This window comes from Aythya marila (assembly GCF_965140915.1).
Source record: "Aythya marila genome assembly, chromosome: 15".
Taxonomy (NCBI): domain Eukaryota; kingdom Metazoa; phylum Chordata; class Aves; order Anseriformes; family Anatidae; genus Aythya; species Aythya marila.
The window spans coordinates 9,825,582-9,848,659 of NC_139056.1; the positions used below are offsets into that span (position 1 = coordinate 9,825,582).

The following is a 23,078-nucleotide window of genomic DNA, read 5'->3' on the forward strand; positions in this document are numbered from 1 at the left end:
AATGGCGGCGCGCCCAGAGACCCCCAGCCCCAAGATGGCGGCGCGCCCCACAGCGCCCCGCGCAGGCCGGGCAGATACGGCCCGCACAGGCCGGGCAGACGCGCCCCGCGCATGCGCGCAGCCGCCCCCGCCTGAGGAGGACTTTTACCCGCGAGCAGTAGAGTTGTCGCTCTCGGCTCGCTAGAAAGTCGCGGCGGCGCAGGGCGTGCCGGGAAGGCAGAGTCTTCCCCCGGGGCAGCCATCTTGTTCTCCTCAGCGGGCGCGGCAGGATGAGGGGCTTCGCGGGGGTCGCGCCGGCTCTGTCGGTGAGCGCGGGCTGAGGGGTGCGGCGTGTGGCGGCGGGCAGGCGGAGGAGTAGGATGCCAGGGCGGTTGTCAGGGTCCTGGTGGCTGGTGAAAGCCGGCCTCAGGGTGGTGAGCCCGGGCGGGCCGCGTCGGTGGGCTCTGGGCGGGCGGAGCGGGCAGAGCTGTGGGGCTGCGAGTGAGGGGCAGGGGCAGGAGGACGGGGCCGGCAGAGGGCGAGTGGCGGAGCGGGAGCGGGAGGGGGCGGCTCAAGGTCAGGCAGGCCGCGGGCACGGCCCGGGAGGGCCTCAGGGCAGCTCCTGCTGGGCCGGGGGCTTCTCCCGGGGCTCCCCCGGGGCTCGGTTCGGCGGGGAGGGGGGTGAGCGGCCTCCCGGCGGTGCGGCTCGCCAGGGGCGCTTTTGCCAAGGTGATGCCCTTGGCGAGCGGGGCCTGGCGGCGGGGTGGTGCTGGAAAACGTCCCGGTGAGGCCGGGGCACGTCCTGGGGGAGCTGCCTGCTGGAAATGCCCTCAGGGGATTCTGTGTCAGAAAGCTTCGAAGTCAGTTGTAGGCATACACTACTAGTTAATAAATAAGAAGGCTTAGAGGTTAAGATTAGATATCTTAACGAATTTGTGGTGAGGGGAGAAAGGAGTTTTTTCTGGACTCGAAATATGTTAAATGGTGCCTGTGGTGAAGTAAGGGCAGTACCAGCATTGCTGTCCCTACTGCTGACTGCAGTGGTGTGCCTGTCACTCAGTTTTTTACTTTGAGATGTAAGGGGGTGAGGGTTTTTGATTTGAGAAGAGCAATAAATACGCTTACTTCACAGAGGAAAAAAATGTGGAAGGGAATAGCATTTAAGATTTGAAATCAACATTAATGTCACTTCAGTTGCCACCTGCTGAAAGGGAAAGTGGTTCAATTTGAAGGCCTACTTCTAATTATTGCTCTGCAGTTTGGGGACTTGCTTCTGTGTCCTATTTGTGCTCAGTAATCAGTGTAGATAGGTTGATATTCTGACTCTGAGTTGAACTGCCTGTACCACATAAAGTTACCTATGAAGTTATCCTGTGTTCATGGGGTTTACTTAGCTATTTGTTCAGTTAATTCCTATGCAGTAGTTTTACAGACTATATAATGTCAACAGAGATTCATGCTATGGGACAACAAAAAGAAAAATAAGCTTTCCTAAGTACTACTCATTGAACTTCCAAAAACCTTTTATAAATCATTGTACAGATTTCAACAGTGATGTAAAAATGACTGGAGGACTTAACAGGAAATAACTGTTTTTATTGTGGGACTTGAAGTTGTTTGTTGCATTTCAACTTGAAATTAATTTGCTTCTTCAGTATGCAATGTAACGTGATGAACTAATTCAGAAAATCCTTTCTTTTATGCTTTGTCCTCTAGAAGAGACTGTACTCACTTAAAGTAGCTCCTAAAGTTGCACCATCAGCAACTGCTGAACGAGTGAAATTATCTCCAGAGTCTGAGGATCTGGAGGTCAGTATGAATACTGGTATTTTTTATCTTTTTATTTATAAGTCAGTCAGAGAAGACCTGTGACAGTATTTCTAATGGATCAGTAAACCAAATTTTATTTTAATGCAGATCACAAAATTACCAAATGGCTTAGTTATTGCATCTCTGGAAAACTTTTCTCCAGCTTCAAGAATTGGTGTGTTCATTAAAGCGGGCAGCAGATATGAAACCACTGGTAACTTGGGAACTGCTCACTTACTTCGGCTTGCATCTACTTTGGTAAATTTTTATTCTCTGTTACTGTTTTTGGCGATAGATTAAATGGTGGGAAGCTTACATGTATGACTTCAAAAAGAGGTGATATGGTAACATGTAGCATACGTTATCATACAGCGCAGAAAACAATGTACGTTGATAGTTGGTTACTGGGCTTAAATGCAAGAAAAATGCCATTACTTCCTGGATGACAATGTTATTTATTTGGCTCTGTACTTTTTCATAGTGTCTTAAATTATATACACAATTCAACTATAATAAACTTTGCATGTAACTTAAGCTGCAATAAAAGATAATTCAGATGTCTGATAGAAACTCGCCTGTATGTGTAGAATGTTTCCAGATAGTTGTTCTATGCTTTTCTCAGTTGTTATCTGGCTGTAGCTGCGGATCCTTGCACACCAGCCAGATTGTGACAGAGTTACTCAGCACTAGTGACTGCTGTGAAATGTATTCTCAATCTACTTCAGTTTCAGGCAGAAAAAAATAATGTCCTAGCTGCCTATTACCTCCTTCCTAACCAATGCCAGAAGTCACTTTCCCCAGACAGCTTGTAGCCTAACAGTATGTGTAGGCATCTGTTGTCCTGGTTGTGTTAAGGTTATTTAAGTTAAAAATCCTATTAAATGTTTGATGAAATTTGGATTATTCTCATGGAATGGGACTGGGGAGCAACTATGTGAGCAATTACATTAGAAAATCAGAGCAGATGATAGAAATGATAGCAAGGATGCAGTAAGTTGGCTTAACTTTTCTTACATATATAATGTTTTCTGTATAAATGAATAAACAGATACTGTTTCAAATCTGCCTGAGTGCTGAACCACCTCTGGCAAATTTGTTCTTAAAATAGCTATAATTTTATTAATTTTTTTTTCCTATTTCTTTTTTAATAGACTACTAAAGGAGCATCTTGCTTCAGGATAACTCGTGGCATTGAAGCTGTTGGGGGTAGCCTAAGGTTTGTAACCGCACATAAACCTAATCTATTTTGGTAAGATAAAAACAAGCTACATGACAAAGGGAAACTTGAAACAATAAGCATTAAAATATGTAGGTGGATAAGCTCAGCGTGGGAATGGTGCACATTGACAAGGAATGACTTTTGTACTTCTCCTTTCACTAAGGTTCAAGAGTGCACACATGATTTGCATTTTAAATAATAGTTTTATGATTTGTACAGAAAGCTTAATGTGCTTTCTGCAGTTTAAGTCTTCAAGATTAAACTTGCTGAGGTCTGCTGATATTTTTATTATTTTTTCCCTTCTTTTGTGAATAGATAACACTCATACTGCAGTTTTGGGAACAATTCAAGCAGTTGCTGGATTTTGGGACTTGAGAGTTTAAAGTGTAGAAAACAAAACCTAAGAGAGAAAAGAGGGATCTAGCTGTACCTGCTTTCTTGCATTGTTTCTTGGAAATTAACCAGTAAGATTATTTTATGTAGAATTTGGTTAAAGACAGATTTAGATAAATCTAAACTTTACCCTTTTTGTTAAGCAAAAAAATATGTTGAGGCAAATGAAAAAGACAGACTGTTCTCTGCCCAAAGAGAATTATTTCTAAATTACCTTGCTTGCTATTTATACATGTTTTTCATGTTTGGCTTTTCATGTTTTGGCCTTTTTTTTTTTTTTTTTTACCTTGAATTATGATGGTATCCTATATTTGGATAGTCACAAGGTACTTGTTATAACCTGAATATACTTGCTATTACCTGAATACCTAAGACATGGGTTTTAGGTATATCTATTTCTCCTATAGGACTGTGTGTATCAAAATGCTCCTATTACCATTCCTTTAAACATTCATCTGGAACAGAGTTAACCTGAACTTGTATTCTAGTCAATACCTTGCTGAAAGCTTCAGGCTATAGGGGAATACGTGTAAAAGTCAATGTCTTCGTATGCTCTCTGCTAAAATGGCTTTTGTATTTTTTCTTGTTTAGTGTGTACTCAACGAGAGAGAAAATGACTTACTCTGTTGAATGCCTGCGTGACTATGTGTAGGTATCCAGATAAACTGTAAACCAAATAATTGTAATTGCTCTGTAGTAAAGCAGAGACTTACCATTTTAAAGGGTAGGTGTTACTCTAGTTTTAATGTCGTGGTAATAAATCAGTAAATTACTGCATTAATATTTAGCTTCTGTACTGCATTAATATTTAGCTTCTGTTTTTCTCTTACAAGCATATGGATGCGGCAGAACTGAATTAGAACTCTCATCTGTCATACAGCTGTGCTAATAACTACTCTGGCTTTAGTGACATACTCTGTTAATGTGCTTCTTATTGGGTGGTTTGAGTTGCTTTCAACTAGGAAAGAAATACATGTTACTTTTGTTGTGTTTAATCCCTTTGTAACTTTTTTCTCTAGTGATACAGTAATGGAGTACCTTCTAAATGTCACCACAGCTCCAGAGTTCAGGCGATGGGAAGTATCTGATCTTCAGCCACAATTAAAAGTTGACAAAGCAATTGCATTTCAGAATCCTCAAGTTGGTAGGTGTATTTTCTGATCAATGTATTGGCTTCATGGGAGTATCTTCAAAATGACAAACTTTGGAAAACTTTGCTTAGTCACCTGGTTATTCCATTTTTCACCCTTTCCCTGTTGATAGGTATTGTCTTTCTGTTGCTATGGAATTTCTTAGCAAATCCATGTTTTTTTTTTTCCAGCTCACATATAACAATGTTACTGTTTTTTACCACTCTCCATCCCAAAAGAAAAATGAACAAACAAAAAACAACTGTATCTGCAGCTTGCTGATGAGGCTCAAAAAGCATTGAGCATTTACAAGTGTTTAGTGTTTTTAAAAGGTAGAAGTCTGCAGACTGTTGCTTAAGGACTTGTCCAATACTGAGTTTTAGCTTATTACAGTCCTGCTATTGCAGATCTTGTGGATGAATGCCTTAGTGTGGAAGTGGACCATAGCTCAGTCACTGGTGTAACATTTAGATTCATTCATAATGTTCATTAAAGTAGCTATTATGTTAGTCATAAACTTTGTTCCTCTTAGGAGTGCTGGAAAACTTGCATGCTGCAGCTTACAAGACTGCTCTGGCAAACCCCTTATATTGTCCAGATTACAGAATTGGAAAAATTACATCTGAGCAGGTAGGATTCTTGTGTTATAAGTCTATCTTAGTTTCCTTAATAAGAATAGTTGATACTTGACAGAGAAAATTAATTTAGCAAATATATAGTAAGTATTTATTATCTTATTAGTCTGGTGCTAAACTAATTTGTAGCCTTGATGCTTTTAGTATTGAGTTTAGAACTCATATTCACATTTAAAAGGGTTGTTAACATCAGCGACTTTCTGTTGATAGTAAGGCTGTCAATGAAATGTGTCTTGTATAAAAGGGTTTTGCGGCTGTCACTGGAAAGCATGTAAAATGCTGTTCTACAGACAGTTCTTGGAAACATTGGAGTTGGTTGCTTTAGGAAGTATAAGGTCTGAACAGTGAATGTCAGGAACTTGCTTTTCATTTTTGTTCTTTATGCCAAATACCTTAAAATGTGACTTTACTGTTGCAGCTTCACCATTTTGTGCAGAACAATTTCACAAGTGCGAGAATGGCTCTTGTAGGAATAGGTATGTATGTTCTTTAATGGACACTGCAATTCATAAGGGAAAACTACTATAGAAATCTGAGTTCTCTGGAGAAGAAGATTGTTATGATAACACTTATGTTACTGAAAAACTATAGCAGTTACGTAACAGTGACATTACTTGGAATAAACTATTGCATTGCAGGTGTAAAGCATTCTACCTTAAAGCAAGTTGCAGAGCAGTTTCTAAATATCCGAAGTGGAGCTGGTACTTCTAGTGTAAAGGCTGTCTACCGAGGGGGTAAGTAAGTCTTCTGTACCTGTTCTGAATGATTTGGGGGGATTACTATAAATGTAGTATTATTTAAAGTTACAGATGAAAACTATGTAGATGTGCTAAGCGTTCTGCATGGGAAATAAAAATTGAGTGGTATCTCCCACCTAGATAAACAGAGGATTTTCCTTCTCCCCACCATGGAAGGTCCTGGGATAAAACAGAACCTGTGTCTTCAATAAAGCTTTACCTGCATGATCATTTGTTCTGTGAAGTGGAAAAACAGGCTGGCATATATTTTTTCTTGGCATATCTGGGAAGATTCCCTTAAAAATTGGGAAAGGTAGAGAGTAGTTTAAGAATGTCTAGAATCAGTTGGAGACTGTCTGTTAGGGAAGATCTGTTAGACTGTGTTAAGTGTTTCATAAAAGACAAAGCAAGGCTTTGTCAGAATTATGAACAGAGGGTACAGTACTTTTATATATTTGTTATCTGGAGACTCAGTTTTATCATCTTATACTTTTAGGATCAGGCTCAAATTAGGTGTAGTAATGTACTTGGTTTTATGCTTGCAAGACATTTATTTATTTTTTTTTGAACGCAGGGGATCTCATTAAATGCTTTTTTCAAAGGAATGTAATTGTTTTAATAAGTGTTAAGAGCAGTGTCTTAGGGTTGTAAGGGGGTTTAATGATTAGGAAGCTACATGATGACCTACAGCTTACTAACAGCTTCTTTCTGTCTTTCCTGACTATGTATGCAATAACTTCACAACCTGACTTCTCCATCACAAAAATAACCCCGGGCAGAAGTGTTTCCTTTCCCTACCTCTGAATGTGTAGCAGTTTTTAACTGAATGCTGCATAATTTTTTATTCTGTTACTGTATTTTTAGGAGAAATCAGAGAACAGAATGGTGATAGCCTTGTCCATGCTGCTGTTGTAATAGAAGGAGCTGCTGTTGGAAGTGAGGAAGCAAATGCATTCAGTGTCCTTCAGCATGTTTTGGGTGCTGGACCCCTTATCAAGAGGGGAAGCAATGTTACCAGCAAACTGTACCAGAGTGTTGCTAAAGCAACTACTCAGCCATTTGATGTAAGTTCAGAAAGTCACTACACATGTTTTAAGCAAAATGCATGCTATCCTTTGAGAGGTTACTCTTTCCAGCTAGAGTCTTCATTAGTTAATTCTTGCATAAGGTAAAATATTTCAGAGGAGGCATTCCAATGTGATCTTTCCTTTGCACAGGTGGAGTCTAGCTTCCTGAATTCCAGTATTTTGGATCCTTATAGTAATTTCCCTATGCTCAATACCGAGTTGTTCTGCTACTTGAGACAATAGATGATGATGTTTGTTTTTCAGGCTTCCGCATTTAATGTTAATTACTCTGATTCTGGTCTGTTCGGGTTTTATACCATATCCCAGGCTCAAGATGCTGGGCAGGTGAGTTGCCGATAAGAATTTAAGTATTAACAACCTAACTGACAAAATAGTGCTTTGGCTTGAGGCAGAGACTAATTTTTCTTAAATACAATTGATCTGCCTTCTTGTATGACAGTGCTGCGTGTTCGGTTACAACATTTCTGTAGGCTGGCAATGAGACTTACTTTCTCAAAAGTACAAATATGTAATATGAACTAGAGCTAGTAAAGTACCATGGATTGTTGATTGTAGAACTTGAAATTTTTAAACCTAAGTAGATTGTGATGAGCATGCCAGCTCATTAAGCTGACAGAACTAAATACTCTGAAAAATAGTGAGGCCATACAAATTAACATGGTGTTGCAATTCAGATCCAGACAGCTCTTTTTTAATCATGTTTTGGCATTTATGGGTGTTTTTAGTTTTGTTCTAAAGCTGTTCAATATTGAGGCTGACCTAACAATCCTACTACTATCAGCTGCTTTCCCCTGAAGTCTTTCTAAATATCAGATAATAGGAATAACATGTTTAAATTAAATGCTGGAAGAAATCTTATGTGATTTAATTTTTCTCAGGTCATTAAAGCTGCTTTGAACCAGATGAAGGCAATTGCTCAAGGCGGTGTCACAGATGAAGATGTCACAAAGGCAAAGTGAGTAAAGGACCATCTAATGTGATAGAGAGGTTCCTTAACGTGCAGCCACTTGTCAAGCACTTGGGCTATTCTGTACAGCAGGGCTTGTATAGTGCTGTAACTATTTCTATTGTGAAATGCTTCCTTTTCTGTGTTAAAATTGAAGCACTATCAATAGACTTTATTTCCCCTGAAGCTACACTGATTCTCTGTTAGCGGTATGTCCTCATAAAAACTTGTTCAATAAATGTTAATATTTTCAACTAACTGTTTCAGTGTAAGGAATTTGCAAGCATCAACAGATGATGTTGTTTTAATCATACTCCCTTGTACTAAGGCACTTAAATTAGAATTCTAAAATACATTATTTAGGTAATTCCCTGTACAGTCACACTGCAGTAATTCCTGAAACAGTCATATTAAGCAACTACGCCCTTCTGAATCTTCTAAGAATAGCAGTAATGAGGATTTACAAATGTAAAGCACTGAATTAGTGATATTACATCCAGGTGCTCTAAATATATTTTTCCCTTAGGAACCTTTGAGAAGGCGAAAATTGCTGTCAGAGGTGTAATAATAGCAGAGTTTTGGAGTTCATGATTTATAGAGGGCTATACACATTTAGTGAGATGGTGTTTAATGCTACTCGGAGTTTAAACTGCACTGAGCCTCTAAAGCTGTAATTGTACAATACAATATGGTACAGATTCACTCAAGTAGAAAAACAAAAATGCTGTCTGCTGTGTATGTGAAATGCTTATAGGACTCCATGTAAATCTTGATTACAGAATACATAAGCTAGACATGACTAGTTGTGCCATAGTCACTTGTAGCTAAATGGTACACATTCTGTTTTACATTTGTTTTACATGAGTGACAAAAAATTCTCAAGGTCAGTGATGTTTGTAGAATACCGCAATTCAGTCAAAAATAGCAAGGTACCTAGTCCTATTCTATTGAAATAAGCTATTTTCTGCCACTAACCCTTTTTTAATTAAGATTTTCTTGAGTAGCAGTAAGACTGTCTATACCAGGAAAAAAAATCACAGTATGAATCTGATGTCTTTTCCCAGAAAATTGAACTATTCTACAAGGAACATTTACAATCACTGCTGCTTTACCATAAAATTGCTCTACACACATCAGTTCTTGATAAGATGTAGGCATCAATTTCAAACCTGATTTTTTAACTTAATAGGTTTTGTCTAATTTGTGAAGTACTTGTATTAGTTACTTCAAACAGAAACAAATTTTGAGCTAGAGATCTCCTGATTGCGTGGGGTGGCTGATCATTCCGAGGCAGGTGGTATTCCATTACCCTGTTGATTTCATGCTTTGACTATTTGTGGTGCCTTTTTCAAGCATGAAAGGTTTCTATGGTTAGGAAAATCTATCAAAATCTTGAAAAGTTAAAATGCTAAAAACTCATTGCACTTGCAAGGGGTGGTAATAACAGAACCCATGTGCTCACTTGCTTAATGCTTTGTTTGGCAGAAATCAGCTGAAAGCTGCCTATTTGATGTCAGTGGAATCTGCAGAAGGTTTGCTGAATGAAATTGGCTCCGAGTCATTGGTTTCTGGCACACACACATCACCATCTGTTGTTGCTCAAAAAATTGACTCAGTATCCACTGCTGATGTTGTGAATGTAAGTATGTGTCAGCATTTACAGGTGTTTCTTAATCACTGTGTAAGATTTTAATACAAAAGTGGTGTTCATTTGTGTGTGTTTATAAAACACACACATCTTTTCTTTTAAGCAATTAGCTTACATATACCAGTTGTCTATCTTTTGAGGCCTTTATTAACAGAAGGCCCTTTAATTCAATTTAAAAGACTATATATTTATTTATATAAAGCCAGTGTAGCTGAGAGGATCAAACTGCCAACCAGTATTAAAGGAAAATGTGCTATGAGTTTCAGTATGGGCAGCTCTGTGTCAAGACTTCTAGGATTCCTGAGCTTAGAATACTTGGTGCGCTTAATAAAACAACTAGGCTTTCAGTGATAAACTGATATAGCAGCAAGGTAATTCAGAATAGCAATGTAGTTTATACTTGAAGCAAATTCCATCCAAAAATCCATCAGAGAGATGTTTTAAGACAAAACTTATTTTTCTAGTCATCACTTATTTGTGTTGCAGTAGTAACTAGCAATAGCTTTAGCAATAAGGACAGAACCACTGTATCTTGTGGTGGTGTAAGTAGAATTCTGGGAATATCCACTTCCAAAGATTTTATGCCTTTTATAGCTAGCTGTCATTCTGTCATTCCCCTTTAAAGTAATGAGGAGCTGAATTAGGAGCAAGTAAGCTTAAACAGCCAAATGAAAACTGTAGACTCAATGACCTACTATAGTAGGTCATGGAGTCACTTATTTCTTTTAATGACTTCAGGTTGAGGCTATGAGTGGCAGGAAACTCTGTTGTAGTGAATATATCCTTACATCAATTTTTCTGATGTGTTTTCAGGCTGCGAAGAAGTTTGTCAGTGGGAAGAAATCCATGGCAGCTAGTGGTGATTTGGGAAATACTCCTTTTCTTGATGAGTTGTAAAAACAAAGCTGGGATACAGTTTCATGATGGACCTGAACTATAAATCACCTGTGTTCTAAATAAATTACTACATTGTTATTTATGAATTCAGTTCTTTCAGGAAATTAACCTGGTGTAATTGTGGGCTTGCACTCATCAAATAAAGTGCTGAGTTCATACATTGTGTTGATTTTTTTCACTGAAAGTGGTATCTAAAGTGCTGGCAAGTCTGGCCCTATATGTTTAAGCTAAAACTGCTGTGAGAAAATAAGGTAACTTTTAGTTGATGTAAAAAAATATGTATGTCAAAAATGATCCTTGTGATCCAGATGAACCTTGTAATCATTACTGGTTGTCTATGTATTCTTGTATAGGAACAGGAAAAGCTCTAGCAGAACTTTGTATCTGCACCACCCTTGTGTTGCATAAATGAAGAAACTTACTTTCAAAAATAACTATATTATAGCTTCTTAGAGATTACTAGTTCCAGATGAATAGAGTTGCAGAGGTAGCAGTGTTTTGTAGTGTTGTGTCCACAACTAGCATTGACAGACACCTTTGAGAGGTGGGAGGGCACTGCTAAAACAGATCTGTATAGCTATCATATAATTTTAAATATGCTAGGACTTCTGTGTTTTTGGAAGTCTAGGCATGTATTAAAAAAAATACAACTTCTGAAGAAGTCAAAGTTTTGAAGTTTTATTCCAAAGCAAAGGCAAGTTCCTTCAGACAGGTTGTGTCTTATACAGAAGAGTGAGAAGAGGAACTGGTCTCACTGTTTTCCACAGTCCGATAGGAAGGAGGTCCAACACCACTAGCATCAAACTCAGAATTGCACAGTGCATCAAAATAATTATGAAGAACAATGTCACATCCACCGTCTCTCCCTTCTGTAAGTGTCTGGATTGTATCAGATACATGCCAACTCTTGTATATTGATGATAATTCATGAGTAAACTCAGAACAGGATGACTGGGAAGATGTATACCGAAAAGTTTCCAAGTCTGTATCATCATCACTACTGGTCCCAATGTCTTCATCCTCAGTGTCTTCACTTGTGCTGAAAGGATACAATGTGGAATTACTCAGATGTAGTAATTCCCTTAGTCATTTAGTTACCTTGCCTAATCATGGAGGTTTTTTTTTTTTTTTTTTTTTTCAAATAAAAAAGACTCCATGACTCCAAGAAAGACTCCAAAAGACTTTTTTTTTTTTTTTTTTTTTTGTTCCAGAGACAAATTCATTAGTTCTGTAGATGCTCTAATATCAAAGTAATACTATTGTCCATTACCGTTTGCACACTGTTTCTTTTGGACTCTGGCTAAGCTGTCATTTGGTCAAAAAAGAAAGCTATCCTTTTCCTGCTCTTTTGGAATAGTAAATGCTTTGATTTATTTAAACATAAGCCTAGAGGTTTAATCTTTTAGAAACCCTTTTGCTGCATGAGCTTCCTCTCTGTCTCATTGTTAGGCTGTTCCAGCCTAATTATCTGTTTTTCATACTTACGTTCCTTTCCTTATCTCTGAGGTTTTCTATTGTAACTTTGTGCCTCAGGAAAACTTGTAACTGCCATGTATCCTATCTAGATTAATTACACTTGCTATATGAACCACCTTTAGGATTGCGAGCAATACAGTTTTAAAAGCTGCTGTATTTATGTAGTGGTTCTCCCAAGATAGGTGCTTTTCCCCTCACAGTGAATTTAATGTTATTTGCTGCTGTCAGTAGTTTGAGTTATTAAGAAACAGTTTAGCTTTTAACATGGTTCTAGCAAGACCTCCATCTTGAGATCATTGGTTACTTGTAAGCATCTACATCCTTGGCTATTACGGAATCACAGAATTTCTAGGTTGGAAGAGACCTCAAGATCATCGAGTCCAACCTCTGACCTAACGCTAACAGTCCCCTCGTGGACTTCAGGGGAATTATTGGCAACCAGAATTTTTATGGTTTCTATGGAGAAAAGGACATGTCTAAAATAATATGTATTTTGACCCTGTCTTGAATGAAACTACAGAAGTAAACATCTCTCTTGGTATTTGATATTTCAAATTACAATTCTCCATGAGAGAAAGTAAAAATCTTTACAGACCCCTGAAATTAAAACGCTAATACTCTTTCTTGCTAGAATAATAAGCAAGGTATGAAATTCTAGTTATGTACAACACTTGCTTCTTACTCTTCTGTCATCACAGGAAGCTTTACTTCAGGAATTAATTCAACTGCACTCTGCCAGTGTTGAGGTACTTCAATAAAATTTCTGTAAACCCTGATTTGTAGAGTAGTCCCTACAGGAATATTGCGCAGGATTTTCCGAAGCTCTTGCAGAGTACATCCTAAAACGTCAGCATGTCCAATCTTTATTAGAACATCACCTGCCAAGGAAGTAAATTGACAGCAATCAGTTTTAAAGACTTTTTCAAGGGTTTTCTGTCCATATTACAAAATAGTCTTAATTGACATATTTTTACTTTTTTTTAAAAGCGTGTTTAGCAGCTCCTCAACTGGATGCAACTTTACTTTTGCTTTCTTTTTTTAGTGAAAGAAAAGCTCTTTAACAGCTCTGTCAAGAACTTTTTTACAACGCTAAGGAAAGCTGCAGTTGAGTTACATGCTTTGGGCTGTTTCTGAGTCAATGTACCATACTTTAGATTGCCTATTCAGCGTTACCTTGCATTTCTGTGGTATTTTATTAGGGAAGACAAAGGTACCATGGTGAATTCTCTGATCAGTAACATTACCTGTTGTGAAGAGGGGCAGTTATCGATAAACATGTATTGAACTGCAACAGAGCAACATAGGGGATTTAAATAAGCAGTAGAGCTGTCTGCTACCATAATAGGCAGATCAAGGAGCTTCTCTCCCTCTGCTCTCTTTTCTTTAACTATTTTTGGGTTACAAATGTCTGTATTTGAACCATATTTTCATTTACTTTTTCCATTAACTGCTACTCCTGCTCCATTATCATCACACTTTCTCTCCACTCTAGCTTGATGCAAGATACTGGTTCTACTGGGGCACACACAAGAATTTCTGGAACAAATACCAAGATATCAGATACCAAAAAAGCAACAGAAAACTTTTTACCAACAGTGGTATGTAAGTTCTCAGCTTCACTTAATCAGAAAGGTAAATCATGTGAGTTACTTGTTTCAAAATACATAGCCGTAAATGTCCATATATTTTAAAACATCTCCAAGAAACTACTGAAATAATCTATTAAACACCAGAATTCTGATTTTCTGCCCATACTATGCTGATACCTTTGATTTGCCACAGCAGTGTTATCTCTGAATTACAGACATAAGATAGTTTTGCCTCTGCTTCAGCATCTATAGTCTGATACACTACCTATCTTTTCAGTTCACCTCTCAGTTTTGTGCTAAATAATATCCTTCAGTGGCCACTAAAGATTTGTGTTGGGATAACCTCTTGCAGCATGAAGGTATTCTGAGGAAGCACCTATACTAAGCAGCCCTCAGGAAGTTTTGCATTACTTGTAGAATGAAATTATTTGAACAACAATGCACTGAACAAAGAAAGAAATTATTAAAGTTTCATTGCTATATAACGGTAATAGACAAACTATTTTTGAACAAACCTGCTGATGAATAGGAAATCTGTTTTATCTGCAGAATAATATAAAGATTTAAACCTTGATCTGATTATGAAATAGTCATCTTTATCAGCTATTTTAAGATCACAGGTATTCCATTATGGTGACGTGTTGGCACTGAGCTTTATACAGTTTATGCTAGTTTCTTTGCTCTGTATTTTTAAATTGAGTTTCTTTTGATCTATGTAAGTCTAGATAAATCAGAGACAGGCCTGAAGCACAAATGCAGAATGGCAATATTTTAATGCTGTTAAATTTGAATATTACTGTTCGGTTGGTTTACCTGGTTTCAGCTTTCCATCTTTAGCTGCAGAGCTTTTCTCAACAAGGCACATTATCTGGAGGTATGGTCCATTCTGTATGATTATAAGACCTAATCCTTGTTTGCCCGTCCTAATATTTGCCCTTAATTCTGTACTCCGTCTGTGCTGAGTAATGTTTCCCAGTGCTGGTGATTGTCCTTTGAAAAGTGAGGGGAAAATTTGAATAGTTTAAACTGTGATATCGTTATTCAATAAAATGTTTAAGGATACATTTAGCAGAAGCTGCACCTGTTCTTGATTGTCTAAACAGTTAAGTCCCTCATCCTTAACTGCTTCTCTTAGAAGCATTGCCTGCTGAGTAGCTGACAAAAAGCTATAATGACAACACTCAAAAAAGTCAGTTTATTCCATACACTATCTCTCTGCAAATAAATATCTTGAAAGTATTTTTTATTTAGAAACTTATTTCTTAAAAGTCACACATTTTTGACAAGAAAAAAAATCTAATACTTTTCTTACTTAAATATTCATTACAAAGGCTAATATATTCAGAGAAAGTAGAGAACAGGGTACAGAATAACAGAGCAGAGGAGCTGTCAGCTGTTAAGAATTTGAAGAAAGGATTGACTTCTTACCAAAAATGGAATTTTTCGTATCAATATTTACGGAGGAGATTGATTTCTGAATTTCCAGCAGATTGGTTTCACACCCTACTGCCAACGTGAGAGCAGCAACTGCAATTGCCATATTTAGCACCTGCAAAAATAAAATACTCTTGAGCATCCACTATCCGTTAAAATGCATAATACGGGTAATACAATATAAACAACATTATCCTAGCATCTCCACCAAGAAATATAATAGAGTAATAAACTACATTCTCTCAAGCCTGTTCTCCTCATCAATAACAAGGAAAAGTTAAGACTTACACACAAATGCTTGAGATTCCTAAAATAAGTCATCTTCCGTTAAAAATTAGTTATAAAATACTCTGTTTTAAGTAATCTCTAATTATCACTTCTTACGGTAATAACTTGAACTGCTGGAGATGTCTGTCTCCAGCTGTCTGAAATCACTTAATGAAAATTCCCACTATTTTTCTCTTTTGTAAAATATGGAACCTTCATCGCCTTTCCAGCGTCTTCTGTAAATCTTTGGATCAGGCTCTAATTGACAGCATCGAATATATGAAATTAGGATTAAAAGTATAGTAATGTGAATGTGTGATTTGTCAGTTTGGCTGCTGAACAGAAAAACAGAGAAGGAAGCAGAAACAGTTCAAATTTTCTTTTCCTTCCCCATGACAAATGCAGGATTTTTGTTGTTGATGAGCAGAGTACTACATCTGATTTGAATGAAGTATTTAATTTTCACGGCTGCTTAAGAAAAGCAAAGGAACAGTGACACTGGAACACAGTCTCAAAATTCTGAGATGTCAGATGTCTGGCCTAATACTCTTTCACCAGCTCAGGAATTTATGTAAAGTGGCGCAGTATTAATGGAAGGGATTTAAGCCTTTCCCAGGGTGTTCTTGCTCTCTTCAATAAATGTGTTTCAGTCTCCTTCAGCCAGAAGGGGGAACTGAATGCTCATTTCCTGCTTCCAGGATGAGTACTTAACTCCTAGGCCAATGAAGGTAAACAGATGATATTAGGATGCAGGGCTGCTTTATATCAATTTCTATCCACAACTTTTCAGCAAATTCTATTAAAGTTCTTGAAGAGTTGTAGGTCTGCAAATGATCACCACTGGGTAAAAAAAATGCTAGTAACAAATCCAGGTAACTCTAATATGAAGCCAGAATCCTGATTTTAAGTTTATTTTCATGTAAGTTATCTTGCTGGGCATAATAGTTTTAAAGCCATAAAAGCTGTGTCTAATTCAAAGCCCACAAAACATTTAAAGACAAGGCTGTGAATTCACTTTCAGACTTTTCTTCCTTTAACCATACACAGTATCAGTCTACTTAGTCTCTATGGGAATTATCTGGATTTAGTCATTGTTCTGTCACAGAATTTACATTACAGTTCCCCTAACATTGTACTGATTTTCTTCAAGGTCATCCTTAAATTCTGCAGTTTCTGCAGGCAGTAGCACAAGATCTTATCCAGCCCTCTTCTGCTGAAGAGTTTTCATTTCCTTTTGTCATTTGCCTATGATTCCACTTCAAATACTCAACCTCAAGAGCAGGAATATCTCTTGATACTATGAAAATGTGGGGCAATGGGACTCTGTGAAGGAGATAAACTGATAGAAGGACTGCTAGGAGGACTGACAGAAGATTCAGACAACTGAAATTTAGGACTGGAAGAACAGTATCAAGGCAGGATTAAGGAGTTGGAAATGAAGAGGAAAAAGAAACAGAGAGAGATTGAAACATCCTTAGTTTCATCCCCACCTGTAGCCCAAGACTGTTTATGTTCTGTTGAATCCAGGCAGAGATGTTTCTATGCAGTCGAAGTCACTGGGCAGGCATGTCTTCAGTGAGCCTCTTGGAAATGCACTATGCCTCCATGATGACCTGTAGAGGAAAAGTGTACCGGCAGACAAGGAGGCCACCACAACGCCCACTAACTGCTCAGAATGCTGGGGCGGGCAGATTCCAAGCCCCCTGCAATGGGTGAGCAGGAGTCTGCTGGCCAGAGATGCAAGCACAGGGACATGTGGCATGAGCCAAGGATGTGGCTGCACCCAGGGGGCTGCTGCAGTCTGGAGGAGTTACTCAAGGCAACTTAGGTTGCCTGTCTGTCACTATCTCAACCCTGCACGGGGCCTCAAGACTTCCCAGAGAATCTGTGTACTTCACACAGCATCCTTTGGCATGTGTTTGCCTCTGAATACACCTGAGAAAAATTAAGTAACTGACCACACAGTCTGCAAGGTATGAAGACTGTATTCTGTCACTATTTCTGACTTCAGATTTGTGTGTCAGAAGCCAGTGAAATAAATCATCCTTTTCTGTGTCCTCTCTACCCCTCCTTCCTTTACTCCCTTTGCCGTGAAGCTGAGTTATTTAATGATAAACTAATTTTGAGGCAGACTTTTACATAATGCTTGCACTGAAATTATTTAAACACCATTTAAAGCTGGTTTAACTAAAGGATAGTTACAGATGATTCTTGGAAATAACTTCTTTTCAAGACTGCTGGATTCCCATTGTTAGTGCAATGTGATTTTAAAGTATTCTAAACGAAATCTCAGTTCTCCCTCTTCTGCCACACACCAATTGTTCCCTGTTAGAAGGAAACAATTTCAGCTGTTTTTCATCAAAAGCCCTATTATGTTCTCCACCCTTATGAAAATCTGTCAAGGCTAGGAGAATAAATACAAGTATTGTCCTCCAAATAGTAAGGCTCACTGATTGCTGTTGAACACTTTAAGTTTACTTTCCTAACATCTCCTTTTTGTTGGTACAGCGTTCCATCTGCATTAGAGACAAAAACAAACAGCACAGTCACCTGCTTGGCTTCTGGGTCAGTTCAGACTTTCGTATACATCCAGTTCCACTCCTCTGTACGAACAGGTGGGTGTTTGCTGCTGGCAGGAGAAAACATTACTGCAATCAGGTATTTTATAAGCACCTGTGGATGTGGGGGCTGTCCGATAAATGCCCATTGTTTCATATTGCCATGCCACTCAGAATACCAACCAGGCAGTCACTGTGACCGAAGCTGGGCTGCCTCCCCACGTTTGGGGCATCCTTTATTGCCTCCAAGCATTTCCCTCTCCGGTATGGGTTAACCCACAGAGAAGCCTGTCATGAAAAGCTGAGGTATTTAAACGAGTTCTGGACAAGATTAGTTAGTTCTTTTTCCTCAACCCAGTACAGGGACAGCAATTTCGGCTCGGGGCAGGAAAAAGGACGGGCTGAAAAGTGAAAAACAAACTGGGGGGGACTGGAGAGCGTCGGGAGATATTGGGGCGCGGGCCGCGCCTCAGGCAGCAGCCCGGGGCAGGCCACGCCCACCCCCGAGGCCGCGCCCCTCCCCGATCGCCGCTCCCGGTATGGCCGCGGCAGGCCCCGCCCCCATGCGAAGCCCCGCCTCCCCGGTGAGCCCCGCCCGGCCCGGCGCGGCCCGAAGGCGGGGGGGGTTCCCTTCCGGAGCAGCCGCCCGCCCCCCCCCGCCCGCCGGGTTCGCTTCCGGCTCGGCCCGGGGGCCCCGTTCGTGGCGCCGCAGCCGCGGGGAGCGCGGGGCCCATGGAGCCGCGGCTGTGAGGCGCCCCCGGCCCGGGCCCGCTGCGGGGGGGAGCCGGGCGGAGCCGGGAGCCGCCGGAGATGGACAAACTGACCATCATCTCAGGATGCCTCTTCCTGGCCGCCGACATCTTCGCCATCGCCAGCCTGGCCAACCCCGACTGGATCAACACCGGGGAGTCCGCGGGTGAGGGGGCGCCGGGGGCTGGGGGCTGCCGGTGCCCGGTCCTCTGGGAGCGGCGGGTCGGGTCCTGCCGCCGTGCCCGGTGCGGGGAGGCGCAAACCCCGCGCAGGACGTGCCGTGCCGGCTGGCTTCTGCCAGCTTCTGAGCCTGCAGCTCGCCCGGCGTTAGTTTGGAGCCCGGCGTTGCGCTCCCTGAAGAGCGGGGCTCTGCTCGTCCTGCTGGTGGCTGCCAGCAGCGCAGCCCGCGGGGAGGGCACGCGTGGTGCCGGAGGGGAGCCGCTCCTGGCCGTCCTGCCCGCGAGGAGCCCGGTGCCCTCGTCAGGGAGGCAAAGCAGGCTGGTGTGCTGCACGTCAAGCTGGCTTTACGCTTCTGATCTCCAGGCAAACCGCAGGTGAAGGGAAAAAGGGTGCTGGGGTAAAGCTCTCTGTGGTAAATTCTTACAGAGGGCTTTAGAGACTTTCTCCCTCCGTCTTGCATCTTGCCTGATGTTTGTTGTCCATGAGAGGACGGAGCTGTTTTCAGTGGGGTTGTACTGCCTTTCTTCTGATGAAGTAGCATATTTAAAACGTTGGCAGCTAGAGACAGGTGACTGGGCATTCCCTCTGACCAGGCGTTCTTCATCTTTGTGACTTGCTTGACCAGCTTCTAGTTGCCTAGGACAGAACCTGGCTTTCCCTGCCTGGTCTGGAGAAGAGGAACGAGTCCCTTCCCTTCCCAAAGTTCGGCATTCAGGATCTCCCTAGATGCTTTCACTCCTCCCTATACCTAATTCTGGTGATCTTTCTGCCTATGGCTACATAAAGTAGTTGGTTCTTTCCTCTTACAGGTCCGCCTAGCAGCAGTGCTGCAGCAAGGAGCCCTTCTTTAGGGGCCTAAAGTCAAATAAAATAATCATCATTTGAAATGTTTAAATACATCTGTCTTAAGTCATTCCTCTTGTTGATAGACCTTATGCAGTGTTGAAAATGTTGGATTCTCTCGGCCTGTACAGAAGTGAGATAATAAAAACTGTTTTGAAGGAATTGCTCATGGGGAGGAGAAAAAAGGTCTTCGGGGAGCTAAGTACAGGCCACTTATATATTTGTTAAAGAAAACTGTTTAATATCTACTCATAAAACAAAAATAGCTTCTTGATGTATTGTTCCCAGAAATCACTAATTCTGAGTCACTTGATGGATGATTACTTGAGAATCATGTGCCATTCCTATCCCATACTGCTTTTAGGGGTACAAAGAAGTTTTGGTTTTAATTAAGCTGGCAAACACAAAATCAGTAGGGATTTTTTTGAAGCACTTGACTTTTTAAATCATGTTTTGATGGACCTAAGACTGGCTCTTTTGATGTGTTTTGAAGCCAAACAAGCTGATGGCTTTTTAAAGTCACAGAGGAGAGCTAGCTGTCATATGACTGCTTCCTTAATGACCATTTTGTAGATTTTTATTGATGTGGGATTTGATGCCCTCTATCATGAGACTGCAGGTTAAAAGCAATGTAAATGTTTATTCCTGGTACTTAGAGCTTTGCAAATGAGCCTTCTGCCCAAACGGCAAAGCAAGGAAGTGCAGGGATGCCCATTGAATCAAGGACTTCCTGTAGTAAACACTGTAGTATTGATTTACGAGGGGAATGTTTCTGAGTGCCATTCAGTAGCCAGAGGCTGCTGTGAAGGAGTGCCCAGGAAGACGCTGCCCTGACCGTAAACCCTGTCGCAGCTGCTAGCGAGATCCAGGGACACTTAGCAGAATACCACACTTGAACTGCATTCAGTCCCTCCGACTTCCATCCGTACAGCTAAATACTGTTTTGAAGCGTTGTGCTCTCAGCTGGTGAAAGAAACTATTTCTTTACTTAACCTCTGTATCCCTGGGTTCATCTCCTACGGGAATAATTCTAGAGTCTGCTTCTACAAGTCAGCCTAGTGCCAAGGAGAAAGGAGAGTAATGCTGTCCTCGGAGTTCTGAAAGGCAGTGTGAAGCAGCCTGGGCTGCTCGGTACTGCAGCTCTTTGAGTGTTGCATGTAGCAGAGGTCTGGCAAATCCGGGCTGACAGCACTGCATCAGCTCGTTTGGAGCTGTTTACAGCCATTAAGATTGGAAACCTGGGCTTATGTCTCAGGTTTAAAAAAAAAAAAAAAATCTACTCTGATTCAAATGCTAAACAGCATGTACATCTTACTCCAGTGGAAATACTGATTTTCTGCTTTAATACTTTTATGGTAAATCTAGATTAAGTATTTTGTTTTAAGGAGCCTATGTTATGCAGAGACCAGGGCTGATTTGTCTCCTAAATCTTACTCTTAAGAAAAAGCTTTGTAGTCAGTTGAAAAATGTTGTCTGTATAAATTCCTCTCCAGTGTTGTAATTATGAGGATTGAGTACAACTGAGAGCACTGAAGGTTTCAGATGCTTATCTGTCGTTAGGCCAGAGAGGAAATACACCTTCCTGGATGTGTGTCCAAGCCTTCATTTGGTGCTCTTTCTCTATGTATTTTTGAAAGACTTGTTCCTTCACGTGGCTTCAAGTATTTCTTTAAGATTGTAAAGGAAAGATGGAAATGAAATTTCAGAGTTCTCAGTGAGGTTTAGCACAAGCACAGAGTACTGACAACTCCCATGTGGAAACCTCGGTCTTCTTGCACAGGCATCCTTTTCTTTCTGACCTGATGCTCTGTGCAAGAAGTAAGGGCAGAGTTGGCTTTAAGTTAAGTCAGTGCCAAAACTCCCACTGATTTCAGTAGTAATTAATTTTGCTCTTGTATCTGTATACTTCAGCAATGAATTTCAAAAGCTGATAGTTTTATCTCCATATGTTCCCTTTTTGTGGGGGATGCTCTTTAATGATTTTGATATTTTGCCTTCAGTAGGGGAGGAAGGGGGATACAAGTTATTCTAGCATCAGCACTTGATCCCTTTATAGGTAAAAGGATATGAATAGCACGTATGGTTCAAGTTAGACATGTTAAAAGCTGTACATGTGGGGGGTTGATTTGAAATGCTTTTAAAATAGATCAAATAATTTGAAGGAATTTAATCAAACAAAATCCTCCTTCAGAAAGTTAAGCTATCCATTTGTTTATGTGACTTAGTCATCCCTTTCTGTGTAGCGTGATTGTGCATTTGATTCCAATTTATAGTACAAAATGTACCTTTGCTGTAGCAGTCATTAAATAAAACAGTGTCAGAATTTAAGGGTGCTAAATTCTGGTGGATGCTTCTAAAGCAAATACTTAAGTCCTGTAGTTTTCTGTAGCATGCTGAGTGGTAACAGTATGACAGTAAGTTGTGGCTTTCACTTGTCTCTGTTTCATTTACAAATGCTGACTTTCTGTGTATCTTCCAAAAATGTTCTGTGTAACTCTTGGTTTTGAATACTCGGTTGCAGTGACTTTCTGTGTATCTTCCAAAAATGTTCTGTGTAACTCTTGGTTTTGAATACTCGGTTGCAGTGTTATTTGTGAGGTATGAATCCAGAGTCAGCGGCATCCACGGAGCAAGCTATGCCCAATGGAAACTCCGCAGTTAATGAGGCATTAACTCGCTGCTCTTGTGCAGTAAGTGCTCTAACCCCATGTAGGAGATGATTGCCGTTCAGTGTTATTACACCACTTTTGATACCTCCTCCTGAGGAATTTCTCCCCACACTTCAAACAGTTGCTTTGTTGGGATCAGCTTATGAGGTATTGCAGGTGATATGACCTGGCAGTGATTTTCAGCTCCTGCTGGGCTTCAGATCAAACTGCTATGGAAATGTTTTTTCTCTAATTGGAGCTCTGGCTATGCATGAAACAAGCCCAAGGCCACATGAAGGTACTTGAGTCAACCGGTATTGCTAAATAAAGCATCAACAACTTAAAAAGGGTACAAACTTGAGTTCCAGCTGGTATCATTGTTCTAACAGCAGTTGTCTGCTGGAAAATGTAGCGATAAGATATTTAAAAATCAGTATGGCCCTTCAGGGTCTGTGCTGAGAACCTGGTAATGTGTCGTGCTGCTCTGTGGAGGAACTGTACCACAGAGCACATACTGTGGTATGTGCTGAAGTAGATACTGCTTTGTTTTCTTTGATTTATGTGTAACTGACTTCTCAGAAGGGTTGTGGTGATCATCTGTTAAATACCTTGCAATATACTCAAGCCACAACATGTTTGTCCCATCTCTTAACAGAAAATGATGTGGCGTGATAGGACGTAATTCCTTGAAATGCCTTTTTTCTGATTCTTTTGCACCATACCACGCAGTCACTGTGACAAGTTATTTGCCCTTCACTGACTTGTTTGGGATGTGTACTGCAAATATGGAAGAATGCTCTGATGATACAGAGAATGAAGAGTTACATGCTGTCATGGCTTAGAAATAGGCAA

General features: G+C 40.4%; 3 protein-coding genes across 5 annotated transcripts in view; 2 read left to right on the forward strand and 1 right to left on the reverse strand.

Moving 5' to 3' along the window:
• The first annotated feature begins 150 nt into the window (after nucleotides 1–150).
• On the forward strand, nucleotides 151–10,639 carry UQCRC2 (ubiquinol-cytochrome c reductase core protein 2). Its single transcript, XM_082772165.1, has 14 exons — nucleotides 151–305; nucleotides 1,696–1,788; nucleotides 1,897–2,046; nucleotides 2,940–3,004; nucleotides 3,992–4,048; nucleotides 4,420–4,544; nucleotides 5,063–5,160; nucleotides 5,584–5,641; nucleotides 5,804–5,899; nucleotides 6,767–6,966; nucleotides 7,234–7,314; nucleotides 7,869–7,945; nucleotides 9,422–9,575; nucleotides 10,398–10,639. Exons 1-14 carry the CDS (start codon nucleotides 270–272, stop codon nucleotides 10,479–10,481), a joined length of 1,374 nt encoding a protein of 457 aa, XP_082628291.1. The 5' UTR covers nucleotides 151–269; the 3' UTR covers nucleotides 10,482–10,639.
• A 153-nt stretch (nucleotides 10,640–10,792) lies between these two features.
• PDZD9 (PDZ domain containing 9) lies at nucleotides 10,793–18,727 on the reverse strand. 3 transcript variants are annotated; one of them, XM_082772170.1, is made up of 7 exons: nucleotides 18,630–18,727; nucleotides 17,798–17,873; nucleotides 16,738–16,860; nucleotides 14,975–15,095; nucleotides 14,360–14,536; nucleotides 12,640–12,835; nucleotides 10,793–11,520 (listed from the first exon to the last, which is right to left on the reverse strand). In XM_082772170.1, exons 4-7 carry the CDS (start codon nucleotides 15,084–15,086, stop codon nucleotides 11,202–11,204), a joined length of 804 nt encoding a protein of 267 aa, XP_082628296.1. In that variant the 5' UTR covers nucleotides 15,087–15,095; nucleotides 16,738–16,860; nucleotides 17,798–17,873; nucleotides 18,630–18,727; the 3' UTR covers nucleotides 10,793–11,201. The 3 variants fall into 3 exon arrangements, with proteins under 3 accessions (XP_082628296.1, XP_082628294.1, XP_082628295.1); XM_082772168.1 differs by lacking the exon at nucleotides 18,630–18,727 and adding an exon at nucleotides 17,989–18,305; XM_082772169.1 differs by lacking the exon at nucleotides 18,630–18,727 and adding an exon at nucleotides 17,989–18,305 and having other exon boundaries at nucleotides 17,798–17,876.
• MOSMO (modulator of smoothened) overlaps nucleotides 18,461–23,078 on the forward strand; it is a 30,855-nt gene continuing 26,237 nt past the window's right edge. The window contains exon 1 of the mRNA XM_082772172.1: nucleotides 18,461–18,721. Coding sequence (XP_082628298.1) covers nucleotides 18,616–18,721 — 106 coding nt within the window. The 5' untranslated portion in view covers nucleotides 18,461–18,615. The remainder of the gene's footprint in view (nucleotides 18,722–23,078) is intronic.